The sequence below is a fragment of the Ceratotherium simum genome, chromosome 24 (genome assembly GCF_057802395.1).
Source record: "Ceratotherium simum simum isolate JZ-2026a chromosome 24, ASM5780239v1, whole genome shotgun sequence".
Lineage (NCBI taxonomy): Eukaryota > Metazoa > Chordata > Mammalia > Perissodactyla > Rhinocerotidae > Ceratotherium > Ceratotherium simum.
In genome coordinates this window covers 5,873,835-5,900,579 of record NC_141923.1, presented here as the reverse complement: position 1 = coordinate 5,900,579, position 26,745 = coordinate 5,873,835, and the positions used below count along the sequence as shown (strand labels likewise).

General features: G+C 63.3%; 1 protein-coding gene across 2 annotated transcripts in view; it reads right to left on the bottom strand.

The window, feature by feature from the left end:
- Nucleotides 1-26,745, bottom strand: part of BEGAIN (brain enriched guanylate kinase associated) — a 41,054-nt gene that overhangs the window by 3,629 nt on the left and 10,680 nt on the right. The window contains exons 2-6 of one of the 2 annotated variants that reach the window (XM_087447935.1): nucleotides 26,382-26,410; nucleotides 10,063-10,152; nucleotides 4,827-4,988; nucleotides 3,139-3,205; nucleotides 1,930-2,037 (exon numbers count right to left, since the gene is read on the bottom strand). In XM_087447935.1, the coding sequence (XP_087304061.1) occupies nucleotides 1,930-2,037; nucleotides 3,139-3,205; nucleotides 4,827-4,988; nucleotides 10,063-10,152; nucleotides 26,382-26,410 (456 nt within the window). Of the gene's footprint in view, nucleotides 1-1,929; nucleotides 2,038-3,138; nucleotides 3,206-4,826; nucleotides 4,989-10,062; nucleotides 10,153-26,381; nucleotides 26,439-26,745 lie in introns of those variants that run through there. The other variant, XM_087447934.1, reaches the window with a different exon arrangement.

Below are 26,745 nucleotides of genomic sequence, written 5' to 3'. Positions count from 1 at the left end.
GAGCGAGTCGGGGCAGAGGGCCTGTGTGACCCCAGGTCCAGGCGGGGACCAGCTCAGCCTCCTGAGCTGAAAACAGATGCAAACAGTAGGAATCGAGGGGGTTTGGTCTCATCTGTGGAAAATCTCTGTTGCATGTGCCTGTGGCTGGGCCTTCATTCCCGCCCCACCCAGGGACCCTCCGCCCTGAGGGCTCAGACAGTGAGGAGTCCAGGGCCCACCTGCTCCCAGGTCTCAGCTCAGCGAGGACCAGGTGTCCTGTGGCTCAGGGCAGCTGTTGACGGCGTGGGCACCCTGCTATCCTGCCTTCCTGGTCCTGGAGGCTCCCTCACCTCTGCTTTCTGTGCTGAGGCTGCTGCCCCCCATCTTGGCCTGCACAGTGGAGGGCACCTGGATCCCCACCCCCTCGATGCCTGCTTGGGCCTCCTGGGAAGGGCACAGTTGGCTGAGAGCTGAGAACTGACCCCCTGTGAGGCCCAGACTGGCTGCTGCCAGTGTCAGAGGGCTGTGGGCGCTGCTCGGCCAGCCGAGGTCAGCCATTGAGTCATTAACAGACTTCTGAGAGCTGCCCTGTCTGGGGCCTCCCCTCCTCTCCTCTGTGTGCCCTCCTTGGGGACCTCAGCCCATCTGCGGCTTTAAACACCTTGTGATGCTGATCTCCGCCCTAAACTCCAGACCCCGCTGTCCAGCTGTCTTCACGGCATCTCCACCTGGATGCACTGTGGACCCCAGCTCCTGCTGTCCCCGCTCCTGCTCCTCCCACAGGCGTCCTCAGCCCAGGAAATGGCAGGACCCCTCTCTTTCTCTCACACCCCACATCCAAAATCTAGGTCAATCCTGCTGGTTCCATCCTCAAACTATAACCAGAATCTGAGCCCTTCTCCCCACCTCCATGGCTGCCCTGCGGGCTGAGCCCCTGTCGTCCTTGCCCCGATTGTTGCCACAGCCTCCTCCTTGATCTTCCTGCTCCTGCCCTCGTCCCCTACCGTCTGTTCTCAGCAGCAGCCACGTGAGCCCAGTAAAAGAGTAAGTCTAGTCCTGTTACTCCTCTCTTCAGGAACCTTCAATGGCTCCCTATTCACTCAGAATAAAACCCAGATTCCTCCAGGAGACTATACAATGTGGCTTCCTGTTATCTCTCTGACCTCAGACCCTGGTTCCCCTCCCCGCAAAGAGCCCACTCTTGTCTCCTTGCTCCGGGCCCAACTTCGCCGCTGTGGTCTCCCTGCCTGGAAGGAAGGCTCTTCCAGGACATCCCGTGGCTAGCTCCCTCACCCCCTTCAGGTCTGGGCTGCCGCAGCCTCTTCCAGAAGCACCCTGTGGAAATGTGCTACCCTACAACCAGCAACTCCCTAGCACGGTTCCCTGCTTTATTTTCCCCCGTGGCATTTAGCAGTTCTGACACACTGCATGGCTGTGTATTTATCTTGTTTACTGTCTGTCTTCCTGGCTCAGATATAAGCTCCACGTGGGCAGGGGACTGTTTTGCTTGTGTTGTTCACACCATATTCTCAGGGCCTAGCAGGGTCTGACACCAATTAGTGAGTGCGTGGTCAGCTGTCAGGGGTCTGTGGAGGGCGGCCGGGCCCATTGCACAGGGCCCTTGAAACCGGGCCCCATGGTGTGCCACACGGCCCTGATGCCCACCGGGGTGGCTAAAGGCAGGAGTCCTGAGTGCGGTCAGGAAGCCCTGCCTTGAAGGGGATGATCTGCCTGGTGGTCCCTCCCTGGAGTCCTCTTTCCCTCCAGGGTCTTCCAGGCACCCTCGGCAGTGTGTCTCTGGGGAGGCAGCCCCTGTCTTCCCCCGACTGCCCCGTGCTCCTTGAGGCCCTGACCACTCTGTCCCTCCCCCTGCCCGTGTGCCAGCCCCCCGAGCCCGGGGGCCGCAGTGCCTGGGCCCGGCTCTCAGGGTCAGAATGGCCCGACACTCACGTTGTCCTCCGACAGCTTGTCGATGGTCACCTTGGCCTCCAGCAGGTGGCTGTTGAGGGCGACAATCTCGTGGCTCAGCGCTCGCTTCTCTTCCTCATAGTGCTGGCCCTGCGGGGGGTGGGGGCAGTGGAAGGAGGCGGTCAGCCGTCAGCCCAGGCCTGGGCCTCCAGCCCAGCTGTGCCGTCAGGCCTCCCGTGTGCCCTCTCGCAGCTGATAATGACGAGGTGTTTGGACGCCCAGGGAATGCAGGGTCAGAGCACAGACCGCCCCAGGTTCAAATCCCGCCACCACTGCCAGGCCAGTGGGCCTCGGGCAGGTCACAGCCTGCCTGAGCCTCTGTTTCTCATCTGCACCCCGGGAGTCACGTCCTCCTCTGGAGTGAGGACGGCTTGTGCTCAGCACAAAGCCTGGCCATCTCACTGGACAGATTGGGAAACTGAGGCTCAGAAAGGAAGGGGCCCTTGTCCAGGGTCCCAGCAGAGCTGGCCCAGCCCCCACCAGCGCCTGGAAGACAGGCAGGTGTTGAACACCCATTTCTGATTTTCAAAAACAAAACAAGCTTGTAACCAACTAGAAAGAGAGGGAACTCCTCTCTCGGGGGAAGGGAGGCGCCCCAAACCCCCCCGCCTCTCCCTGAGGGCCAGCTCTGGAAGCATCCTCTCTGACATCAGAGAAGACCAGGGGGCCCACCTCCACCGTTTCTATTCCTCCACACCCAGGTCTCGCCAGCCAGACCAACAGAGAGAAAAGGCAGCCATGCTGGTTATTTGCAGATGGTGTGACCCAGGAGGGGCTCTGCTCGCCCCTCCCCGGAGCCGGGCCGGCACTGTCTCATTTATTCCTCGAGCTAAGAGGGAGGGGTCCCTATGGGAGGCGCAGTCGGGGCTTGACCCTGGCTCTGGCTCACGCAGGGCCTGAACTCAGGCCTCTGTTCCTCCCAGGTCTGGGCCTCTGGGCTGGCTGTGCCCAATGCATGCACATCCTCTCTCCCACAGTCCTGCTTTGGTGCTCACACCCTGCTGCTGAGGCTTGGGGGGCAGCTCTGAACCTATAGCTCCATTGTCCTGACAGCACCCTCCCATTCAGTGCAGAAAGGATGGGACCAGCCTTCACAGGAAACAAGGCCTGTGACCCAGCTCCTGCCTGGGCAGGTGGGCTCCTTGGAGGCCAGAGCTGGGGGCCGTGGGGCCCCGGGGTTGTGGCCCTCACCATGCGGTACAGCTTGTCCTCCAGCTCCTGGTTGATCCTTTGCAGTGCCATGTAGTTGCTCTGAATCCTGGAACAGGAGGCAGTGGGTCACTGTGGTGCCAGGCCTGACCCTCCCGTGACCCCTCCAGCCACACTGCCCGCTGAGAAGCCCCCCTGAGCCCACCCACCGGCCCACCCTGGTCTAATTGCTCCTCTGCACACAGCAGAAAGCATCTGATCTAAGCTAACCTGTCGAGGCCTTTCCTGGGCCAGGGTCCAGGACCCCCTGGACACCAGAGGGGACGGCCTGTTATTCACAAGCAACTCGGACGGGTCCTCACTCAGAGCCAGTTTACTTGCATTTCACACACAGTTGCAGGCCTGGCTAATAACAGATTAGCAGGGAAGAGGCTTAAGACTGACTGTGTGATGGGCCTGGGAGTGAGTGCTAGAGACACGTGTGAAGGAGGGACGGTTCCCCCAGAGGACAGGTGAAGGCGGAAGGGGTTCGGGACAGTGTCGATCCTCTCGACACCCTGTGTGTAGTGTTATTGCCTCCATCTCGCCAGTGGGGAAACTGAGGCTAGAGGCGCCTAAAGCAGTAAGTGGCAGAGCCGGGACCTTCACCAAGATCTGACGGCACTACCCAAGCTTGGTTCCCGCATGACTCGATGTTGGCATCCAGAAAGCCCAGCAGGATGGCCTACCCCACTGGCAACTCCTGTCCAGGCAGCATCAGGTGATGCTCTATAAATACTGAAAACAAACCAGGCCAGCAGCGAAGTCTGCGTTCTCTTTGCATTCTTCCTAAAGGCAGGCTGGAAAGTGTGTAATATATTTTAGGAAAATATCCATCTTAAATGTGCAGAACAAAGTTTTCAGAAAAGTTTGGTTTTTAAGGGGGTAATCGCTCAGGATCCCGCACACCTCATCCCACACGTCACTCCCTGCCATGCTGCTCAAGGGAACGTCCCTAAACTCTGGTTCCTCTCCAGGGCTAGACAATGCTTTTCCTATCAAACACCCAGGGGACAGTGGCTGGGGCCCTGGTGGACCAGTTGGGGTCTGGAGACGGCCGCTTCTGTGTCATGGTGCCTGCTAAATATGAGAGAAGGAATCAGCAGGGGATGGAGAGGGGCCTGGGAAGAGCCTGTCCCTGGCAGCAGCCAGACCCGGGTTCAGATCCTGGCTTGGTGGCTCTTGGCACAAAGTGTGACTCTGGAAAAGGCGCTTGTCCTCACTGAGCCCTGGACTTCCCATCTGCGAATGGGGTCGACAGCTCGCTGGGAGGCAGAGCTCTGCCTGCTGAGATCCCTGGGCCCCACCCCACCCCTCCCCCTCCCCCTCCCTCTCCCCCCTCCCCCCTCCCCGAGCCCCGCCCTCTCCCCCTCCCTCTCCCCTCCCCTCCCTCCCTCCCTCCCCTCCCCTCCCTCCTCCCCTCCCCTCCCTCTCCCCCTCCCCTCCCTCTCCCCTCCCCTCCCCTCCCCTCCCTCTCCCCCTCCCTCTCCCCCTCCCCCTCCCTCTCCCCCTCCCCTCCCCTCCCCTCCCTCTCCCTCCCCCCTCCCCGAGCCCCGCCCTGTCCAGGCCCCTCCCCAACCACCACTCCCGGGCCCCGCCCCATCCAGGCCCCGCCCACACGGCCCCACCCCGCGCGTGCGGCCCGTCCCGTCCAGGCCCCTCCCCGCCGCATCCAGGCCCTGCCCCTTCACCTGCGCAGCTTCTCCGTGACCTTCTCGAGCTCCTCCTGCGCGCGCCGCAGCTCGATCTCCAGGTAGTGGCGCGTGGAGTCGAACTCGGTCTCGAGCTTCTCGAGCTTGTGCGTGGTGTAGGACAGCCGCTTGCGCAGCTCGCCCTTCTGCTCCTGCAGCGCGCTGCAACGACACGCGGCGGCGGGCCGGGCCGCGGCGCTGAGCACGGGGAGACTGAGGCCGCGCGGGCCAGCTGGGGCGCGCGAGGGCGCACCGTGTGCGTCCGGCCGCACTCACACGCGCGAGTGCACGCGCACACGCACACGCCTTCCCCCCGGGCGGCGCTCGAGGCTTACGGCCCCTCGGGAGTCAGGGACTCGGACACTGAGCCAGTCCAGCCCAGGTCATCCCTCAGCCTCCAGCAGCGCCGTGTCAGAGGTGAATCCCACCTCGGAGGAGAAACGATGTCGACCCCAGAACCTGGCTAGTGTCTGGGGCGGCTTACAGGACGTGGTTCAAAGAGCGCCCTTCAGCCCCCAGTGTCTCCGACCTCCGATGGCACAGCTTAGGGGGCCCCCACTTTTGCTCCTCCACAGCGCTTGCTGGGGACGCGGAGGCCCAGAGGTGGCAGTGCCACTCTCTAGACCAGGCCTCCCTTCCCCAAATTGGCTGCGTGGCCCCAGCAGGCTGTGTGACCTCTGGGCCAGGGAGAGGATGGGCCGCGATGCCCCATGCCCAGGCCGCGTCCATCACAGTGGCCAGCTGCCTGCACACAGCATCAGAAGCTCAGCAAAGCCCTGGCCTGCTCTGTCCCCGCTTCCTCCAGGAAGCCTTCAGAGCCCCAGGCCCGGCTTTTGAGGCTCTATTTTCCCCACAGACTGGGGTCTCCTCTAGAACCCCAGGATGCTGAGCCCCCAGGCTCAGAAAACAGAGACTCAGGACAATCCTCCCTCTGAGCTGCGTGCCGTCAATTCACTTGGGCATCAGTTGGGCACAGGGCAGAAAGGGCAGGTGTGGTGGCCACGCCCAGGGGACTGGCCGTGAACTCCACCAGAGCAGGGACCACCCCCTCCTGTCGGCAGCCACGCAGCACCCAGAGCGGAGCGTCTAGGTACTTGTAAACATGCGCTGCCCTGATGGCCCTGTCCCTTTCCTGACTGAGCAGCAGAATGACTCGTCTTTAATAGTGGGGCCGCAGAGCTGATTTCTACAGGGAAGGGGGCCGCTGTGCATGGGTGAGGGGCACCAGGGAAGTCCTGCTGGGTGTTAGCCACAGGTGGAGCCAAGATTCAAGCTGCTGTTCAGTGCTCTGGGCGTGTACTTTGCCCCATCACCCCCTGCACTACGTGACGACGAAGCCCAGGGTGGTGCGGCCACAGGAGAACTCTAGCCTGCACCACGGCATGGGCGGGGGCGCTGCTGGCACACAGACCTGACTGCCGGTCCCCTCCGTCCGCCCCCAGGTGCCCACTATCCACCAGAGCCTCAGCTGCCCCTTGGGAAGTGGGGACTGCCCCCATCTTGCCCTGTGGCCCCAAAGCCCAGGCTCTGAGAAAAATTCCGCCCAGAGAGAGAGGTGCCCAGGCCGGGGTGGGGGCCCGAGCAGGCCATTAGTTTGCTGGAACAAGTGCACACCCTCAGGGGACCATCTGGAGCCAACATCCCTTTGGATGGTAATTTCTGGTGGGTTTGCTGTGGGACGGGAGAGAGGGAGTGGACAGTGGCCGCTCCAGACCATCGCGTGGGGGCAGGAGGGAAGTCCCTCTGTGTCACCTGGAAACCTGTGGTGCGGGGGCCTGGGAACCCCGACTCTGCCCGGATGTGCTGTGGGACCTCCCAGACCACAACCCGAGTGGGAGAGTAGGGGACAGGCAGGAGTGTCCCCCAGCCCCCAGGGCAGAGTTCTCTTCAGTCTCGGGCCGTGAGTAAACCGCATGTGTTCCCACGGGCGCACACCCAGAAGACTTCGATTAAGCATTCCTGGATTCCCGCCCAGGTCTACATTTTTTAAAATAAATAAAAATGAAGAGTTGTCTACTTTTTGAGAACCTCAGAGAAGGACGGGGCAGGTCCTCCCGAGTCAGTCTCCAAGGAGGATGCAGAGTGACAAGCAAGGAGGGAGCCCAGAGGCAGAAGGCCCACAGCTGCCCACGCAGGTCCAGTCTCCTCCTCCAGGCAGCGTGCCTGACTGCCCCCCTCCAGCACCCTGCAGTTACAGATCCCAGACTGCCCCCCGCCCAGGCCTTTCTCCCCAGTGGCGTGGCAAGCTTCCTGGGGGCTCTCCCACGTCATCCAGGGCCCCTGCAGACACAGTGTCGGTGTCGGGGTGGGGCAGCAGCCTCTGAAGTCAGTCTCACATCATCCCAGATGAGCATCGTCTGTCCACGCGTGTGGCCACTTCAGCCCCCACTCCCCGCCTCTCAGAGCCAGCAACCTCCCTCCCCTAGCTCGGCCACCCACCCGCAGCCACAGGTTGTACCCTGCCATCATGCAGACTGCCCACTCCTGATGAGACCCGTATCATCCTACGACGCATCCACCTGTCCCCCCTTTTCCTTCCACCTGTCCCCCTCTTTCCTTCTTCTTCTCCCCGCCCTGCCCTCTTCCCAGCACCTACAGCAGTGCATTAGACAAAAGTGGTCCCCACCCCGCGGAGCCTTCAGTCTCCAGGGGAGACAGACGATGAACAGGGAACAGGTGCGTCAATGAGGCAAGTGTACCCCAGGGCTGTGGGGTGGGCTCCGCAGAGCCAGGACCTGCCGAGGGGCACCTGGGTCGAGACCTTTCCACACCAGGCAGCTAGCTTCACTGAGCTGGCCGCCTGAGCCTCAGTTTACCCTCGGCCCCTGGATGGATGGCCTTCCAGATATACTGGGTGGCCCTGTCCCACCAACCCTCAAATACTGCTCCTACCCTCCCCGAGCCCCTCACACCCACCAACCCCTGAGCTGCACCCCGGCCAAGCCTGGGCCAGCAGCGCCCCCTCCTCACCCTCCTGCTCGCTTGCTGCAGGCGCCTGGCCCTGGACACGCCTCCCGGCCCCTCAGTGACAGCGGATGCACAGGCTCGCCCACCCCGGTGCCCCCCACCCCCATGTCTCTCCCCGTCTCTGCGCTCCGGCTCTGCTGCGTCCTCAGACCCCAGGACTCTGCCCAGGCTGACCCTCCAGGCCCTGGTTTGCACCCCCGCCCCGCCCCGCCCCTGCACGTCTCAGGCCGAGTCTCCCCCATGCCCAGCCCCACGCGGACCCCTCCCAAACCCCTATCTCCAGCCCGGGCCTCGCTCTAGGGCTCCTCTCCTCCATGTCCAGCCACCCAGCATCCTCTCTGCCCAGATGACCCATGGGCATCTCACACTTAGTGTGGCCAATGCTGCCAGCTGTCTGCCTTCTGTGCTCCCCACACCCCGGGGAGGGCATGGCTACCCTCAGTCCCCAGTCAGACCCCAAGAGGCCGTGGTGACCCTTTCTTGCCCCTCGCCCCTCACAGCCCATCACCAAGTCCTGGCAATCAGCTACTCAGAAGCTATGGACGTGTCCCCTCCTCTGCCTGGTCCACGGAGGGCCCTGGGCTGGGCACCCAGGCTCTGTGGTCACCTGGGTGGTGCCACCATCCCTTCCAGTGCCTTCCCCTCCCAGGGCATTAACCCGAGCCCTGCCTGGCCTCAGCCTCAGTCTCCACGTTTGTAAAACAGGGATGTGTGCACGCACACACAGGAGCACCACACGTGGAGCACCCACACTCAGGAGCAACCACACACGGGAGCACCGACACATGGAGCATCCACCCTTGGGAGCACCCTCACACGGGAGCACTCACACACGGGAGCACCCTCACATGGAGCACCCACACATGGGAGCACCCTCACACGAAGCACCCACGCTCAGGAGACACACACGCGGGAGCACCCACACATGGAGCACCCACACGCGGGAGCACCCACACACAGGAGCACCCACACTCGGGAGCCCCCACACTTGGGAGCACTCACATTTGGGAGCAACCACACACCCACACGGGAGCACCCACCCTCAGGAGCACCCACCCTCAGGAGCACCCACACTCGGGAGCACACACACACAGGAACACCCACACTCGGGAGCACCCACACTCTGGAGCAACCACACATCCACACATGGGAGCACCCACACATGGGAGCACCCACACTCGGGAGCACTCACACTCGGGAGCACCCACACACTGGAGCACTCACATTCAGGCGCACCCACACACGGAAGCACCCACCCTCGGGAGCACCCACACTCGGGAGCACACACACAAACACCCACACTTGGGAGCACCCACACTCTGGAGCAACCACACATCCACACATGGGAGCACTCACACATGGGAGCGCCCACACTCGAGAGCACTCGCATTCGGGAGCAACCACACACCCACACATGGGAGCACTCACATGGGAGTGCCCACACACGGGAGCACCCACACATGGGAGCACCCACACACGGGAGCGCCCACACACGGGAGCACCCACACTGGGGAAGCAGGGCTGTCACTGTAGTCGCTGTACTACTCTGGGTCATTAGAACTACTGGGAGATGACGCCAAAGGCAGGCACTGTGTGGACGTGGGGCCTCTAGGTCGCTGGCAATCCGAGGGGGTTGCTTGGGGGCCTGGGGCTCCGTGGCCTCCACCTCCCCCTGGGTGGGGAGTTGACTCAGGGGCCCTGGCGTCTGGAAACAGCCCCTTAACAGAAGCACAGGGAGAGTGTGGAAGTCCTTTGTGACCAGACCGCCGGTGCCACGCCCTCTAGATCAGGACCACCCCACCCCAGGTAGGGTGCTCGGGAAGCCCGGCTCAGGTTGCAGCCTGGTGAGGTCCCCTCGCTTTGCCCCGTGTCCTGGTGAATTAAACCAGGACCTGAACCTGACCTGACGGGGGCGGGTGCTGCGTTGTTCCCTCCTTGCACACGGAAAGCCCCGAAGTGCTTTCTCGCCTCCAGGGAAGAATGATGGGCTCATCCAGCGCAGAGTGGGGCCTCGAGAAATCCCCTCCTGCCTTTCCCCGGGAGCCCCTTCTGGCCACCCAGGACGGAGCCCTCGGCTGGGGCCAGGGGCTGTGGGCTGTGGGGGCACGAGGGCCTCGCCTCTGAGACGGGATGGCACGGAAAGGAGCGACCCACCCCCTTCCCTTTTCTGGGCCTCCCATCGGTCTGGGGAGTTGATGCAGACATGGGATGGAGGTCTGGGGACAGATGCAGAGACATCGAGGAGCCAGGGAAACCACAGGTATGTTACCTGTCCCAGAGCGAGGGCGAGGACCTGGCCAGCCGGCCCTGCAGGACGCGGGGCTGCCCGAGGCACGAGGGCACCCAGGGGCTGCGCAGCCTGTGGGCGAAGAGGACAGAGCTGCTCAGAACAGGGGCGGGGCCACGCCGGCCCACCATGGGCACACCGTCACAGAGGGATGGGGATCCGCCCCCCACCTGGCAGGAAAACTTGCCATCAGCAAGGTGGCAGGGTGAGAGTGTAGGAACTGGGGTGGGTGCCCCCAGCCTGTGCACCTGCCAGTCCTGGCTGCCTGAGCCCATTGGTGGGCCCGAGTCCCACCAGTGGCAGGGTCCCCACCCGCAGGCCTGCATCCGCCATCTCAGCCTCAGAGGGGAGCGGGGGTGTGGGAGGGCAGGCACCCCAGCTCTGGGTTCCTATCTGGCTCCTGCTCCTCGCAGGCAGGACCCATTGGTCAGAGACCCCAGGAGGCAAGGAGGAGGGAGGGACACTGACGCCAGCCCCCCACCTCTGCTGGGAGGCTGTGACGGGCTGCTGTGTATGGACAGTTGGGAGGGGGGTGTGTTCTGGAGGCTGTGGGACCTGATGGATGTCAGGGGTCCAGGGCAGGGCCCCCTTCACCCTCCCTGGGACCCCTTCTCACCCAACCCTGCCTGTGGCCTGTCTGGGCAGGGCAGTGGGTGGGACGGAGTGGGGAGGAAGCGGCGTGGATGGACATGTGAAGGGACCCAGGCCTGCCCTGGCCCTGCGACGGCGCCGCCCTGCTGGCAACAGGATACACGTCAGAGCCTCGGCCAATCCCCTCCCTGCAGCCTCTCCAGGGACGCTCCTGTGGCCTCGCTGGCTCTGGGGCCAAAGCGGGAACCTCACAAGAGGATGCTGCCCCAGAAACCAGGCTTCCAAAGAACGCTTCGAGACACAGGCAAATGTTCACGTTAGGAGAAAGAGCAGTATAATCCCACTTAAAACATAACCGCATATGGGGCTGGCCTGGTGGGCTAGTGGTTAAGTTCTGCAGGCTCCAATGCTACTGAGTGATCCGAGAGCGGGGCAGGAGGGGCCGCCTCCCTTGGGAGCAGCCCGAGGTGACCAGTCTGCCCTCGGTGGCTCAGCTGAGGCCAGCGATTCCTGTGGGCGTCGCCCTCCCAGCCCTCGTCAGCCAGGCCCACCCCAAAAGGCCCCTCGACAGCAGGGACTCCTGGCAGATGAGTTTTCAGAAGAGTAGAAGGGAGGCTGGGACCCAGGGGGAAACTGAGGCCCAGGAAAGGGGCAGCGCTTGCCTGGAGGCAGAGCGAGTGGGGGGCACGACCGTGACTCGACCCAGACTCTGGCTCCAGTCACACACAGGGCATTTATCACAGACAACCTGCTCTTGTTTTGAGGAAAATTCTCATTCCCAGCCTGTGGCATGGGGAGCGCCTCCATCCTAGAGATGAGAAAACTGGGGCCCAGAGAGGTTAAGTAACTCTCCCAAGATCACACAGCAAATCTGCAGTGAGGATGAGGTGAGAACCAGATCTGCCGGCCCCTCCCGGGGCCGCCTCCGGGGGTGCCTCCCGGGGCACCTCTGCGAGAGGATGGCAGCAAGAGGGCCGCCCCTGCCCAAAGGCCCACCAGAGTGTTCTGAGAGGAGTGTAGACGCACTCAGGGAGACGGTGGAAGAGGGAATTAACTGCCTCCCACTCGGCTTTCCTGGCCGCGGGCTGTCAGTAGGGCCAGCGATCGCCCCAGTGGGAGCTGGCATGGTGGAGCCACTACCCTGGGTATGGCCAGCCGCAGTGTCACCCTAGCTGGGCACATGAAGCCACTTCCCACCCTTGCTGGCAGAAGCACCTGGTGACCACTGAGCAGGTGGATGGACAGAGGGTTGGCCCGGGCTGCCAAGGCTGACCTTCCCTGAGTCACCAGGGCCTCAGTGATCCCAGGCGCCCCTTGTGCATGTGGGTGTCCTCACGTGGGGAACAGCTGCCACCTGGCCCTGTGCGTCTCTCAGGACGAGATGGGCCCCCGGGGGCCTGGAGCCCTAGGAGTCAAGGGCACGCTTGGACCCCGGGGAGCAGTCGGGGTCAGGATGGGAGCAGCTGTCTGACTCCCCACCAGGGAGTGGCTGGCTTAGGGAGTAGGGGGAGACCAGCCAGGCCCGCTTCGAGGGGCTGAGGGGACCGGCTGAGGGTCCCTGGGGGGTGGGGGTGGAAGGGGGCATAGCGAGTGCCAGGTGCTTCCCCTGCCTCAGCTCAGCCTCAGAGGGGCGCCAGTCACCCCCAGGGGACAGATGCAGACGGCTGTGGCCACATGTGGCCGCCCTCTGACCTCGTCCATGGGGGAGAGGGGGCGGAAGGGGGCTACAGCCACGCCTGGCCACACCCTGACCCCCGCACACCTCGCCCACAGGCAAAATGACCCAACATTTTGCTCTCCAGCCAGCCAGGCCCCCTTCCTCCTCTCCCTGCTGAAAGGGACAGCTGCCTCTCCATTCCTCTGATCGCCCCGCTGTGGCCGCACTCACACCCATCCTCCAGGTTGTTCTCCATGCTGTTCTCTCCACCGAGAATGCCCTTGCCTCCATTCTCTGAGTCCCCAGATCCTCTCCTTTCTTGTGAGGCTCTGCTTAAATGCCACCTCTTCCGGGAAGCCTTTCTTGGTTCCTCCTCGCTGAAGGGTCCCCATCAGGCAGACTGCCTCCTGCTGCCCCTCCTCCATCACTCGGGGCCACCTGGGGCCCTGGCCTGGGCTGTTCCCCATTCCCCTCGACGCCTATGGTGCTGTGCTGGGCACATGGGGAGGAAGGGCACCTGAGCTCCGGGGGCCCTGGAGGCAGGAGGAAACGGTTCCCTGCTCTGCGGTGTTGACCGGGTTACCAGGGGCAGAGGCGCACCCTGGCGGGCGGGCCTGCAGCTCCCATCCCTGGCGGGCTCTAGTGGGGGGCGGGGCTGGGTGGGAGGCCGGCGGAGGCGCCTGGGTGGCTGCGTGCCCCTGGGGCTGGGCTGAAGCCGCCACCCGCCAGCTCCCAGATGCCAAGAGGCATCCGTGGTCAGCAAGGGCCCGCGTCCCTGCGGCTGCCCCCCCCCACCCCGGGGCACAGCCCGTCTCCTCCGCTCCCGGCGCTCGGGCTCGGCCGACAGTCATGCTCCGGCAGCACCAAATTGCTCGTCATTCTTCACAGGCTGCAGGCAGCTTCTGGTCTTGGTGACTTTGTCCCCGTGTCCCCTCTGCCAGGATCGCACTCACTCCCTCCTGCTGCAAGTTAACTGCTCCCCACCCAGGGCCTGGGGGGGACCCTGGCACGCCGGCCCGCCCCAGCTGGCCCTGGGTGGGGACCAATCGCTGCTCCCTCCTCCGTGAGCGCTACAGGGGCTCAGTCGCCGTCCTGTTTATCACTGAGCGACGGTGCCAGGGTCTCCCGCTCCCCCTTTGCCCCCCAAGCTCCAATCTTGCCCCAGCAGCCAGACGGCACATCACCGAACCCAGCCAGGCCATGACCGCCTCCTGTCAGAACTCCCCACGACTCCCTGTCGCCCCAAGTCCTGTCCCCTTGGACCGCCCACTGCCCTGCCTCACCCTGCGCTGGCTCCCCTCCCTCACGCTGGCCTTCGGGCTGCGCACGAGTCACCCTGAGCCCCTTTCTTCCCACCCCAGGGCCTTTGTCCTTGCTGGTCCCTCAGCCGTCTGGGAACGTTCTCTCCCGGCTCTTTCTGGGCCCGCCCCTCCTCCCTCAGGCCCTGCCTCCCGGGACAGCCTGTCCTCCCCCAGCTCTAGCTCATTCTGGAGGGGCGACCACCTGGTTACCCGCCTGCCTGCCTGCCTGGGACTGGCCTTCCTCCTTCACCTTCTGTCCCCAGCGCCCCGCACTGTGTCCCCAGAGCCAGCGCCACCAACACATGTGGAATGAGCAGCTGCACGAGCACGTGCACAACGAGGAGCTGATCTCGTCTCTGGGACGGCAAGGTCTGGGGCGTTTTTATATCCCCAGGGCCTACTTTGGGACTGGATAAGTGGGGGTGGCTGGAAAGACCCTAAGACCACCTCCTCCCCTCCAATGCCAGGGAGGAGCAGCGCCCCGGCCCCCGCCCTCTCACGCAGCCCCGAGCAGCTGGCTCCCTCGTATCTGCCACTGGAACGCGTGCTCATGGGCGCAGGCGCTGCCCCGGCGGAGGTGACCCTGGTCCCAGAGAAAGTCTTTGTCCCCAGAGATGCTCAGACCCAGCCAGTCCTCTCCCAGCTGGGCCTCTGGTTGGCCCCTTGGCACAGCCGCAGCAGACTCTCAGGACCCCCTGCGCGGGCCCAGGGGTGGGTCCCTGCAGAACCGACCCTGCCCCCAGCCCCACCCAGAAACCATTCCTGAATCTCCCCGCAGGGGGCGACACTTGCACAGAGGTGGGGACCCCGGATGCCACTGCCACAGGCGCCAGCCTGCTGTGGAAAGCTGGTGGGAAGGTGGTGCCCACGTGTGCACACGTGTGTGCATGTGTGCTGGGGGAGGGGAACGTCACAGTGCTGACCTGCGGGCCCCCAGCCAGGAGGACCCAACAGGGGTGCAGCGACTCCTTGAACTGGACACCTGCCCAGGTCCTGCTTTCTCCTGGCCCGCCCACCAAGGTGGCCCAGTGGAACTACCCCCCACCCCATGGCCTCGGGTGACATGGCTACTCCACGGTTCCCTCCTACCCAGAGACAGGAGACAGGAAATGCTTCATCTCGCCTCATCTTATCAGGAGGCTGCAGCCCTGCTCCTGCTGCCCTTCTCTCTGCCAAGGCAGAACCACGTGCTGGCAGCTGGCAGCACTGCAGCCTGGTGAGCTCTAGGCGGGTGGGCAAAGCAGGGTAAACCAGGCAGGTGGATGGAGCAGTTGCAGCGTCGCCCCTGGGCCTTTGCACATGCTGCTCCCCCTGCAAAGAGCAGGACATCCCTTTCCCTGCTCTTTGGTTCACTCTATTTGCCTCGTCCAGGAAGCCTTCCCAACCTACTACTGGGTCAGGAGCCCTCTTCGCTATCCCTGTCCCAGCCCTACAACGCATGGGGTGCTCTCCGGGTGCAGGGGCTGTGTCTGGTCCTCCTCCTCAGGGTCCCAGCACCTGGTGTGGGGCTGGGCACATGGCAGGGCCTGATGGCCACGTGCTGGAGGAGCCCATGGCCTCGGGGCAGCCCTGGTCTCAGGAAAGCACAGCGGCCCTGAGCTCCCAGCAGCCCTTTCAGGAAAGGCCTGGGGACTCTGGCCCTCAGACAGGAACCGAGAGAAACAGCAGGGCTCTGGGGGTCTGAGGAGGGCAGGTGGGGCAGAGCCACCTAGGACAGCGGGCCATCAGCCCTGGGTGTGCCTCAACGCCCACTCTGCAGGCCATGGCCCATCACTGTCTGCACTGGTCCTCATCAGACCTGGATTGCAGATGAAGAACCTAAGCCCTGAGCAGCCACGTGACTTGATGTGTCACAGGCAAGTCAGGGCAGCCCAAACCCAGACCTCCTGGCCCTCAGCTCCGGGCTCTGCCAGTCCTTTCCAGCCACAAAAGCCTACAGAGAGGAGATGGACAGATGCTGTGTTGGCCTCCGGAGCCCAGGGCTGGGAGAGGGGACTGCTGGGGCAGGGAACATGGGCCCCAGCCTTGAGGCTGGCACATAGAAGTGCACAGCTGACACTTGCTGAAACAATCACTGGGGGCCAACGGGGTGACACAGTGGAGGATCTGGGGTGTCTGGGGGCTGGGGAGGGGTGTCAGGCCCCAGTCCAGCTCCAAGAGCCACTGGGATGTCCCACGGGCCTTCACCCATGCCAGACCCTTCAGTTATCCCACTTCTGACACCCGCTCTCTTTCCAGCTCATTCCCTCTGATGCCCCTTGCTCCCTCAACACGCCACCTTCCCACAGCCCCTCGCCCACCTTGTCCCCACTGTGTCACTCCCTCAAATCTCCCTCCCCATCTCTCTCTTCATTGTACAACACTGGGGCCAAATGCCCGTGGTGGGGGCCACCTCTCCACAGACTCGGCGCCCGCACCCACACGGACAAGAGGAAATCATACAGTGGAGCTGACGGGCCTCCCTTTCTGCTCACCTGCAGACTGACCCGGGAATCTTACCACACCCTCTGTTCCAGTACCCCCCCACCCACCTAGAAAACAACTTCACGCCTTCACTCTGCCCAACCCCCCCAACACCTCCCCACCCCAATCACCACAGATGACCTCGTTTCCTTTTCCGCTTCCGAGAAAATGAAGCCACCCAGAAGGGACTTCCACAGATGACACCGCCAGGTCTACCCACCTGCCAGCATCTGCTCAACACCGGCGTCGCCCGCTTGTTACTACAGACAAGCCGCCAGGCAGCCCTTCACCCGCTCCGGGCCAGGCTCCCGCTAGTCCCCCCTCACTCCTGAACCACTGATCTCTCCCTCTCTTCCGGATCATTCTCTCTGGCATAGCATGCAGGTACTTTTCCCACATTGAGAACAACCCTCTCTTGACTCTCCAGGTGCCTCCATTCTCTGCTCTGTGGAAATGTCTGTCCTCGTTCCCATCCTGCCGGGACCAAGGCCCACCCGGCTCTCGCCGGTCCCTTCTCGGTCCTCACGTGACCTGAGTCCTCAGCAGCCAGTGACACGGCCGAACCCTCCCTCCTACTGCAAACACCCTCCCCCATGGTGGCCCTTCTCAGCCTCCTCATCTCCCCAACCTCCTGACACCAGCAGGTCCCGGAGATCAGGGCTCTAGCCCCTCCCCTTCCCTGGGTACACTCACCCCATGGTGACCCCAGCCACAAACACCAGCTCTGCGCTGAGGACCCCCAAACTTCCATCTCCCCTGACTCCAGCTGTATGTACCCCCTGCTGCCTCTATCTCTGCCTGGACGTCTTGCACGCAGCACTGACCTGGGGGGCCCGTGTGAATCCCCCTCTCCTCCCCACCCCCATTCCAGCAAGGCCTCCCCTGTCCCGAGGCCACACCTACCCTCCACCCAGAGTCAGGGTTCAGGGGGTGTCTGCGGGGAGGACGGGCAGATGCAATGATCACAGGGTCGGCCCCATGGCCGATGAGGAGCTCCCTACAGGCTCCCAAATTGACCGCCCAGCACTGCCGTCCCTACCCTGGAGCCCAGGTGACAAGGGGCTGCCATTCAACACTTTGATGATCAGGTTCATTGCTGCCCACCGTTAACCCCCGCTGGCCTCACTAATCTGACCACCCCACCAGCCGGCTCTGCAAACAGACACGGACACACATTAACCGGAGCAGCGGGAGGGCCTGTTTTCCGCAATTCTGGGGATCACAAAGGTAACCAGGGCTGCGGGAGGCCCACGGGTGACCTGGATGGCAGGGCGTGGGGCGGCCGGCCCAGCCCTGCATTCCCTCCACGCCCACGGGCCTCTCCAGCATGCCCTCGGTCCCTGGCTGGTCACACCCGCCCTCACCTCCCCACCGACCCCGCACCTCTCCACACCCACAGGAGACAGTCCCGAGAGCAAGACCGAGTCTGGAAGGAAAGGGCAGGAGATATGACAGTGGATTTCAGCATCAGCCGGGGGGCTGGAAGGAGGCACGGGGGCCAAGGGAGGAGGCTCCTTTCTGGGCCTCAGTTTCCCCATCTGTAATCTGTAATCAAAGCCCAAAGGGGCACTTGTGACCTTCATGACCTCTTTCTAGAAGCTTCCTCCTAAGATCACCCCCATTCAATCATTCAGTCACCCAGTGAGACCTACTGTGTGCCAGTGGCGTTTTCCTCATTGCATCCTCACCCGGGGCCTGGGGTGGGGTGTGCTGCCCACCGCACAGATGAAGGCATCGTGGTCTGGGGGGTGAGGGCCTTTCCCAAGGGCACCCGGCCATGAGCACAAGAGCCAGGATTCCAACGCCCCCCTGGATGGCCTCCCCTCTCCAGGCGGCCACCCCAAACGTCACCACTGGTCCCCCAGCCCTGGCCCTCACCTCTCTCGCCAGGATACAGGACACAGAGGCACAACACCACAACCCCCCGGCAGAGCACCGCCCCCCCCGTGTGGGTCACAGGGCTCAGGAAGTGGGGGCTGAGGAGCCAGGAGACCTGGTCCAGGGTCCTGCTGCTTTCACCTGGCAGACATTTCGTGTAGCCCCTGCCCGCCCCTCTCCATCTTCCCATCTCAGGCAGTGCCAACACCGTTAAGACAGTGTCCTCGGCGTTGCCCCCGACACGGCGCCCTGGTGGTCGATGAGCCCCAGGGCCTGGATGGGCCTGTGGGGGGACGGGGAGACGCAGCAACGCTAAGGTTGTTGTGACGGTGAAGTGGGACGCACAGGCAGGGCCGGGCACGGCGCCTGGCGTGGAGTGGGCCCAGAGATCTCAGACATTCAGGGCTGGTCCTCTGCCCGTGGTGCATGCGGGTGAGGTGGGACGCTGAGAAACGGGCACACTGCCCGTCCCGGCTCTGAAATACCCGCCACCCCCGGGACCTGGATGTGCCCTCCCAGGAAAGGTGCAGACAGTCTGGGGGTGCAGAGTTGGCCCCCCACCCCACTCTGAAATTCTCACAGTCCTAACTTAGTCCAGGGCTGCGGTCACACACACCCCCACCCCCCACCTTGCTGGGTCTTCTCCTTCACAGGGGGAATAATGTTACCTGCCCGACGGGTGGGGAAACGGGGCCTGGGCACAACGAGAGCATTGGAGAGAGGGGCAGACAGTTAACGGCCAGAACTAGCCACCAGCATTAACCACGTCCCAAGCTCCGTGTGGACGAGTCAGTCCTCAAAACACCTTCTAAGGTAGGTGCTGTTATGACCATCACCATCTTACAGATGCAGACACTGAGAGGCAGAGAGGTTCAGAAACTTGCCCAAGGCCACACAGCCAGTAAGTGGCGGAGCTGGGATTCAAACCCCGGTGAGTCTACTTCTTAATCACATCCTTCATCAGGGAGGCTTTCTGGAGGAGTGGGGACTCAGATGGGCTGTGAGGACAGGAGAATTTGAAGGGCAGCGCAGAAGAAGAGAGGACAGTCTATGTGGAGGGTCTCTTTATAACGGCCTGAATCCCCAAGGGAGAAATCGAAGTGAGGAAGTCATTCACACTGTAGTGAGAATTAGTCCGTAAGACTTCCTCCACTAGGATCAAGTTTAGAAGTGGGGCAGAGAGCCTTGAAGGACCACACTTAGGGACACACTGGGCCTGCTAGGTGGGGGAGAGAGGACAAGAAGTGAAGAGTAGAGGGTCTGGAGGGAGGGGACAAGGAAACTCAACAGCAGTCCTGCAGGCAGCAGGTGGGTCCCAGCAGGCGGCCAGCCTCACCCCCAGAACACCCCTTCTTGAGTTGGCAGGTCCCAGACCACAATGCCCCTCAGTCCCCTGAGCGCCTACTGCATACCCACTCTGCCCAGAGAACTGGGGTGCCCTCCAGGACAGGGCCCGGCCTGCAGCAGGTGTGCAGCAGGGGTCTGCTAAGTAGAAGGGGACACCCAGGCCTGTGGGAGAGACGCCCGCCCCTCCCCCACAGCTGTCCCTTCTTGTCCTGTCAGTTGCTCTATGCCCCCATCCCTCACACTCCATGTCCCGCCCGTCAGGAGACCTGCTGGCTCTCCTCCCTAACAGCAGAACCTGACCTCCTCTGCCACCTCCATGGCCACCGCCTGGGCCGTGCTGCCGTCACCTCTCCCCCGGTCCTGCCTCGGTCTCTGCCCTGGCCTCCCGCTCGGCCCCCCCGCAGCCAGACGCAGCGCAGCACACACCTGACCCTGTCACGCTCGCTTGCAAGCCCTCCGCGGTCCCGACTCACCCGAGGACAAGGGTCCCCTGGACTCCGAGGCTCCAGCTGTCCCCTTGCCTCCCGGCCTCCTCGTCCTCTGCCAGCCACTCCGGCCCTCGTGGTTCTGACGGGGCAGAGCGCTCCCTCCTCTGCACCTGGGCCCCTGCTCTGCCCTCTGCCCCGAGCCCTCTCCCCCAGCCGTCCTAGCCCCCTCGCCTGCTCAGGTCCGTGCCCAGGTGTCGTCCTCCCAGGCCGCGCCCCGACCCTGGCACACTCATGCCGCCCTCCTAGTTCTTGGTGGGGTTTTCGGTCTCCCTAGCACTTGTCACCGTGATCTTTATTTATTTTAAAAGGTTTCCTGTCTCCCTTAACTAGAGGACGTTTGCCCTGTGTGGTCACCGCTCTACCCCCAGCGCCTACAACAGTCTCTGCAAACAGCAGGTGCTCAATACATACTTGTCACCTATGTGCTCAACGAGCACATTAAAGCAGCAGTGACCACCCAGAGGGCCGGGCCGGGGACTCCCAGGTGAGTGAGGGAGGCCCCGAGGTGACGGCTCAGAGGGAGGAGGGCAAGGCCCTGCTGAGTGACCGGCGTGGGGGAGCGGCTGTGCCTGGGCTGAAGGGGGGCCTGGAGGTGTGGGAGGTGCACCCTCAGCTCTGGGCTTCAGGAAGGCCGTGGGGTGTGGCCCCGAGGAGGGGGACACTGGAAGGGGAGGCAGGTGGCCTGTCTGAAGGGACAGGTGCCCTGGGCGTCCACGGGCCGGCGGGCTGCACCACCTGGCCAAGTGCAGCAAGAACGCCTCCCACGGGGCAGTGTCTAGCTGCTGGGCGAGGCTGTGGCCTTCCTGGGCCCAGAGACCCTGACATGTCCCTTTCCACCTCTGGCCTCAGTTTCCCCAAACCCCTCCAGTGCGGCGATCCCCCATGGCTGCGAGGGCAGGGGCCGAGAGCATGGAGGTCAGAACTCAGCCACCCGTGAGGACGGACGCCTGCCCGCCCTCCTGCCGAGCCTCCGCGCCGGTCCCCTCCTGCCACGGGGCCTTTGCCCACCCCTGCTGGTCCCCCCCAGGAACACCTCCCCCGCTCCTGCTCCTCTCAGTTCAAGCATCTCTCCCAGGAAGGCCTCTAACTCCTGCTGAGGTCGGATCCCTCCACCGGAGGCTCTCTTGTCAGGGGATTTTAAAAAACAATAGAAAATACTACTCCCTGGGGGCCGAGGGAGTGGGGTGGGGGCGCAAGTGCTCCCAGCACTCCTCTTCTTGGGGGGCAGAGTGGAGAGTCCCCCCTCGGGATCATGAGGCGTGGGAAACAGCTGCCCCCACACGCGCTCCCTCCTCACTGTCTCCCCAGTTCACTCTTGTTCAAAAGCATTTACTGAGCACCTACTGTGTGCCAGTTCTAAGCCCTGGGGATCGGGGGAGGGCTGCTGTTCTGGGAGGAAACAGATAATAAACAGGATAAATAAAGAAAACAAATTGAGAGTCGGGTGGGATCAGGGGGATGGCAAATCAAAGCAGGAAAGGGGGAGGGGGTATAATTGTAAATGGAGCAAGGTGATTGCCGGGAAAGGCCCCCCCATGACATTTGAGAAAGATGTGAAAGGAGGGGAGGCAGGGAGTCCTGTGGATACCCGGGGAAGGACATTCCAGGCAGAAGGGGACAGCATGTGCAAAGGCCCTGGGGCAAGAACCTCTCTGATGTGTTTGAGGAACAGCAAGCAAGCCTGGTGCCCAGAGGGGAGTGGGCGAGGGGAGGGGGGTGGGAGATGAGGTCAGCGTGGGCTCATTCACGAGCCGGCCTGACAACCGTCTGTCTCTTTCTCCGGGGCGTCATCCTGGCGTCTCCCCACAGTATCTCCAGCATGGAGAACAGCATCTGGCATAGGCAGGACTGCAACAAATATGGGTGATATGAATAAATCTGAGTGTGGGCCCAAACATTTGGTGTCCATGTGCCAAAAACAAAGGAGCCCAATCTCATATCACACACAAAAATCACTTTCAAGTGGTTTAAAGGCCCATAGCTTCATGACATCAGAAGGGTTTCTCAAGACACAGACAGCTTTCATCAGAGAGTAAAAGCCTAACATTCGACAGAATTAAAATTAAGAATGTCTGTTCATCAGAGGACCATCTAAGAGGGAGAAGCAAGCGGTGGGAGGTGTATTTGCCACACACGTAACTGACAAGGACTAGCCGGAGAACTCCTACAAATCACAGGACAACTTGATGAAAGCACGCCCAGAAGTCACAGAGAGGAAACCCAAACGGGCGGGCATCCGGGGAGGCGCAATTAGCACACCCCAAGACACAGCGCATGCCCACCACCTGGCGGTGCCAAGTGCCGGGAGCCGGTGGAGACACAGGAGCTCCCAGGTCCTGGGGGGCGGGGACTGCAGAGACCCCGGAGACGTGCCCTGTGCCCCACAGTTCCGCTCCGGGTACCCCCCCAGAAATGCAGCGCGTGCTCCCAGACCGCTGGGCAGGAGGTTCCACAGCAGCTTTGTTCCCCGTGGTCCCGGCTGGCAGCTGCCCAGACGCCCATCAGGGAAGAAGCAGGCTGCAGTAACGTCGCCCCCAAACGCCGTTCCCCAGGACAGCCCGCCCCGGACAGCTCCACGCACCGCCAAGGACGACGATTGCAAACATGATGTTTTGGTGAAAAAAGACCAGCCTGAAAACCACCGCTCAAAGACCCCCCGTACGTGAGGTTCTAGACCGGGCAGGACTTCACTCTGTTAGCTGGCTGTGCTCTCAGGTGGCCGAACCGTGAAGAAAACAAGGAGCCTCTGATCACAAAAGTCAGGATCCCGGAGACCCCTGGGGAGCTGGAGGGCGCTGTGATTGGGGAAGGGTCTTGGGGGGTTCTTAGGGGGCTGGCAGCGTTCAACTTCCTGACCTGGGTGGTGGTCATCCTGAACTTAACCTCAAAGCTGCATGGATACGCATGACTTTTTCTGTATGCCTATCACGGTTCACAACTTCAAACAATTCTATTTTGGGGGGAGGGGTGGACTTGTAACCAGAATAGCTCTGGGTTTCCTGGGCACCTTCTGCATCCCAGGTGCCATGAGAGGCGACTGACCCACTTTCCTAGATGACAGAGGAGGGGACAGAAGCGCGCGCAGAGGAAGGGGCTGGCCCAAAGGCGCACAGAGGACAAAGTGGCCCGGGGGAGTGAGGGCGGAAGGGACCCTGGGCAGAGGAAGGCAGAGGAGGGGATTAACTCGGGGATTAACGGAGCAGCCAGCGCTGCATACAGAGCCAGCCGCGACTTGCTGATATCTATAAATATTTGAGCGTCACGGGAAAGTTTTTCAAGCAGTCAGAGGCAGGATGCTGAGTGAGTGAGGGTCAAGGGGCAGAGGGCACACATTAGGTCAGAGCCAAGGGTGCCAGACCGTGGGGAGCCTAACTGTGGGCCAGCCGCTGCCAGGTGTGGGGCTGGGAAATCGAGGGGTCAGACCCAGGCTCTGCTTGCAGGGGCTCCCATCTGGGGCAGGGGGGAGGAGAGAGGACACTCCCATCTATCTCCTCTCTCCACCCCTCACCTGTCTCCCTGGACACATCCTTGCTTCCTCAGGCCCCCGGGCCTTTGCACCTCTTGGAAAGTTCATCCTGTCTGTCCTCCTTGCAAACTCCTATTCATCCTTCAAGCCTTGGCTCAAGTGTCCCTGCTTCCAGGAAACCCTCCCTGATACCCCTGGCCAGTGTCCCTGACCTGGGATCCCCAGGAGGATCTGTTGAAGGGCCCGTGTCCCTGCTCTGGAGGGCTGGCTGGCTCTTACTGTGTCTCAGCGCCCAGCGCAGGACCTGGTACATAGAGGGGGCATGAATCCACTGGGAGTGAGGGGCAAGTGGGTCACAAAAGCCAGAGAAAAGGTGACAGGGAGGACAAATAGTTTGCCATGAGGACAAGAAGGCAGGTGGAAGGGCATGCCAGGCAGAGAGAACAGCACGGGCAAAGGCAGAGAGGCTGAAGGTGACAGCTTGTTGGGGACTCGGACGCAGCACTGCAGTAGGGGGTGGGTGGCGAGGAGTGGGAGTCAGGCAGAGGGGCTGGGGCAGGGACAGCCCAGCTGTGTACCTTCCCCCAAAGGGAGCCATGGAGAGTCACAATGACATAGTCTTTTTGCTCCTTCAACAAGTATTTACCGGACTCTCCCTGGAGCCAGGCTTGGTTCCAGGCACAAGGGTGGGGGAGTGGAGGGTGGGGGTGGGGGTGTCAAGTGGCGGATGGCTCCCAGGGCTGCCCTGCCCTCTCAGTTCAGACCCCCAGGCCCTGCCTGCGATGTGCAGAGACTGCACTCTAGGGCCAAGGGGCAGGACTCAGGCGCAGGGGCCGCCCTCTGGACCCCCCAGGACCCCTTCCCCGCGACCACAGGTGTCTCTTCCCCTGCCTGGGGAACGTGTGGTAGTGTGGTCCCGATGCCCCACAATGGACCGCTCCCTGGGCCCTTGCTGTGGGCCAGGTCCCCGGGGCGCATGCCGGCCACAGTAGCTCTCGTCAGCCTCCCAACAGCCCTGTGTGTGGGGGGGCAGGACACCCACTTTACAGATGAGCAAACTGAGGCCCAGAGACTTTGCCAGACACTGGGTCTGTGGGACCCCAAACCCTGTGACCTTCCCTGTAGGAGGTCACGCTGACCAACTTCCCCTACATCCCTCTGGGCCTCCTGGTCCTGGATTCCTTGAACTAAACGCAGGACAGAACCCTACAGGGCAGCCCCCCTGCAATGGCTGGGAAGGAATGTTCTGGACAGGCCCTCGAGGCAGCTCTGTGAACACTGATGGGGTGAGAGGGAGAGGAGAGCAGGAGCCTCCCCAATTCCAGGAGGCTATGCTGGGTCCTGGCCCTGCAGGACCCCCATTCCCGCCAGCTCCAGAATTCTGCCTTGTCCGAAAGGCCATGTGGCACAGTGCAGCCCAGAAGCCCAGGCCCTGGCCACTGCCACCGGCCTTCAGGACTCAGCCAGGGGAAGCCCTCAGCCCACCTGGCTAAAAGATGCCTGGTGCCCTCAGCAGCTCGGCCAGTGGATCTGCTCACCTGGCTCACCTGCCCACCTGTGTCCCCAGCCAGGCTGGGCCACGTCTCTGCCCCTACTGCCCAGAGCACAGGGGTCGGCGCTCAAGAGCCCTGGCTGGGCATGGAGAGAGAGGGAAAGAGAACCACAGAGGGGATCCTCCAGGCTGGCCTCAGAGTGCCCCACGAACACTACCTTTTTCTCCAGTCCCAGCTGAGTTAAGTAGTGCCCCTCCCCCATAGGGAGCTCAACCCTGGTGGGGGCACCGGGGAGATGACAGCCACTGTGGGGTACCAGGGAGGGCCTGAGCTCATCTGTGTGGCCAGAGCCAGGGCTGCCCTCTCTGGGTCTCACCAGCCCCACCCAGACCTTGACCGTGACAAGGGGGCCTGGCTGACGGACATTGGGTTTTGGATCTGAGCTCCTAAAGCCGAGACTGGACCTCTCCTCCCAGCCCAGGACAAGTGGGTCCTGGTCCTGTGGCACCCACCAGGGAGGGCTGCACTCCAGCTCAGTGGCCAGGAGATGGCCCTGCTCTGGTGTCCAGTCTGCTGCTTCTGTGAGCCCAGCTGTCCCCAGACGCCCACCCTGGCATTCCCAAGTGACTCACCCACAGCGCTAAGGGTCACATGGGAGGACCCCCAGCCCCTCTCCCCCAGACCCAGGGACCTGCATCGGAGCAAGCCCAGGCTCTGCTGGCTCCCTGCCTCTTGGTGAATGGGTGGGCTGCTACCTAGAGTCCTCCCCACGGATGCTGATTCCAGCCTCGGGAGGAGGGAGGAAGGGGAGGGGTGAGGCCAAGAGACCCTCTAGGCCGGGGCTGACCGCGCTGGGAGCGAGCAGCCGGAGCCGGGCCTGCTGCCCACACACCGCCTCGGCTCAGACTCCGGAAGGAAAACACAGGAGGGGTGTTCCCAAAGTGGGGGTCAAGGTGGCCGAGAGAAGTCGCGGAGGAAGTCGTGAATATTCAAATCGGCTGCTCCCCGGCCTGCCGTGAAGGGAGCCCGGAGGAGTCCGCAGAGGCTCAAAGTTGAGCACCGGGAGGGAGGCCGCGGGGGACACTCCCCAGACGCCGTCGCGGGATTCCCCCAAAATGGCTACAAGACGCGACTGCCTCGGCCAGCCGCGAGGACTCCATCCCCCACCCCCGCCCCCACGAGGCGGAAACTTAAAAGCTCAGAACCAGGCTACAGTCAGCTGGGGGGTGGGGGACAAGCCGGTGCCGAGGACCCGGTGCGTAACAGCAGGAGCGGAAACCTGGAGGGTCCCGGGGGACAGCGGAGAGTCCAGGGCAGGGCACCGGGGACCGCGGAGGCCGGCGTGCGGGCCGGCCCGGCCCCCGTGGCGCACCCCCTCCCCCCGCCGCGGCGGCCCCGGCCCGGCCGAGGAGCCCCCACGCGGGGCTCCCCATTGTCTCGCCGCGCGCGCACACACGCACCACACTCAGGCACCCCGGCCCGGGCCAGCCCCGCCGAGGCGGCCGCGGCCCCGGAGATGCGCTCGGGCACAGCCTCCTCCCTCCCCGCGCCGTCCCCAGCGCCCCCACCCCCGACCCCGGCCCCCGCGAGCCGCGGCACGGAAGACGCTCCACTCACCTGAGTTTCTCCATGTCTGCGGCAGAGGCCTGCGAGAAACCAAAGGAGAGGGTCAGCAGAGGAGGCGTGCGCTCCGCGGCCGCGCCGGGCGGAGCCGGGCACAGCGGGCACGGGCTGGCGCGGCGGCGGGGCACCCCCGCGTGGTTCGGTCGGTGGGGAGCCCGGCCCGCGCGCCGCCCGCCCCCACCCCCCGGGCGCGGTCCCCGGGACTCAGAGGGTGCCCCGGACCGCGGCCGAGTAACAGGTGAGCCCGCCTGGGCTGCCGCTCTCCCCGGCACCGAGTTACGCCCCCCGTGGGGAGGAGGGGGCTGGCCCGGAGACTCGGGCTGGTACGGCCCGGGGCGATCCCGGTCTCGCCCGAAGG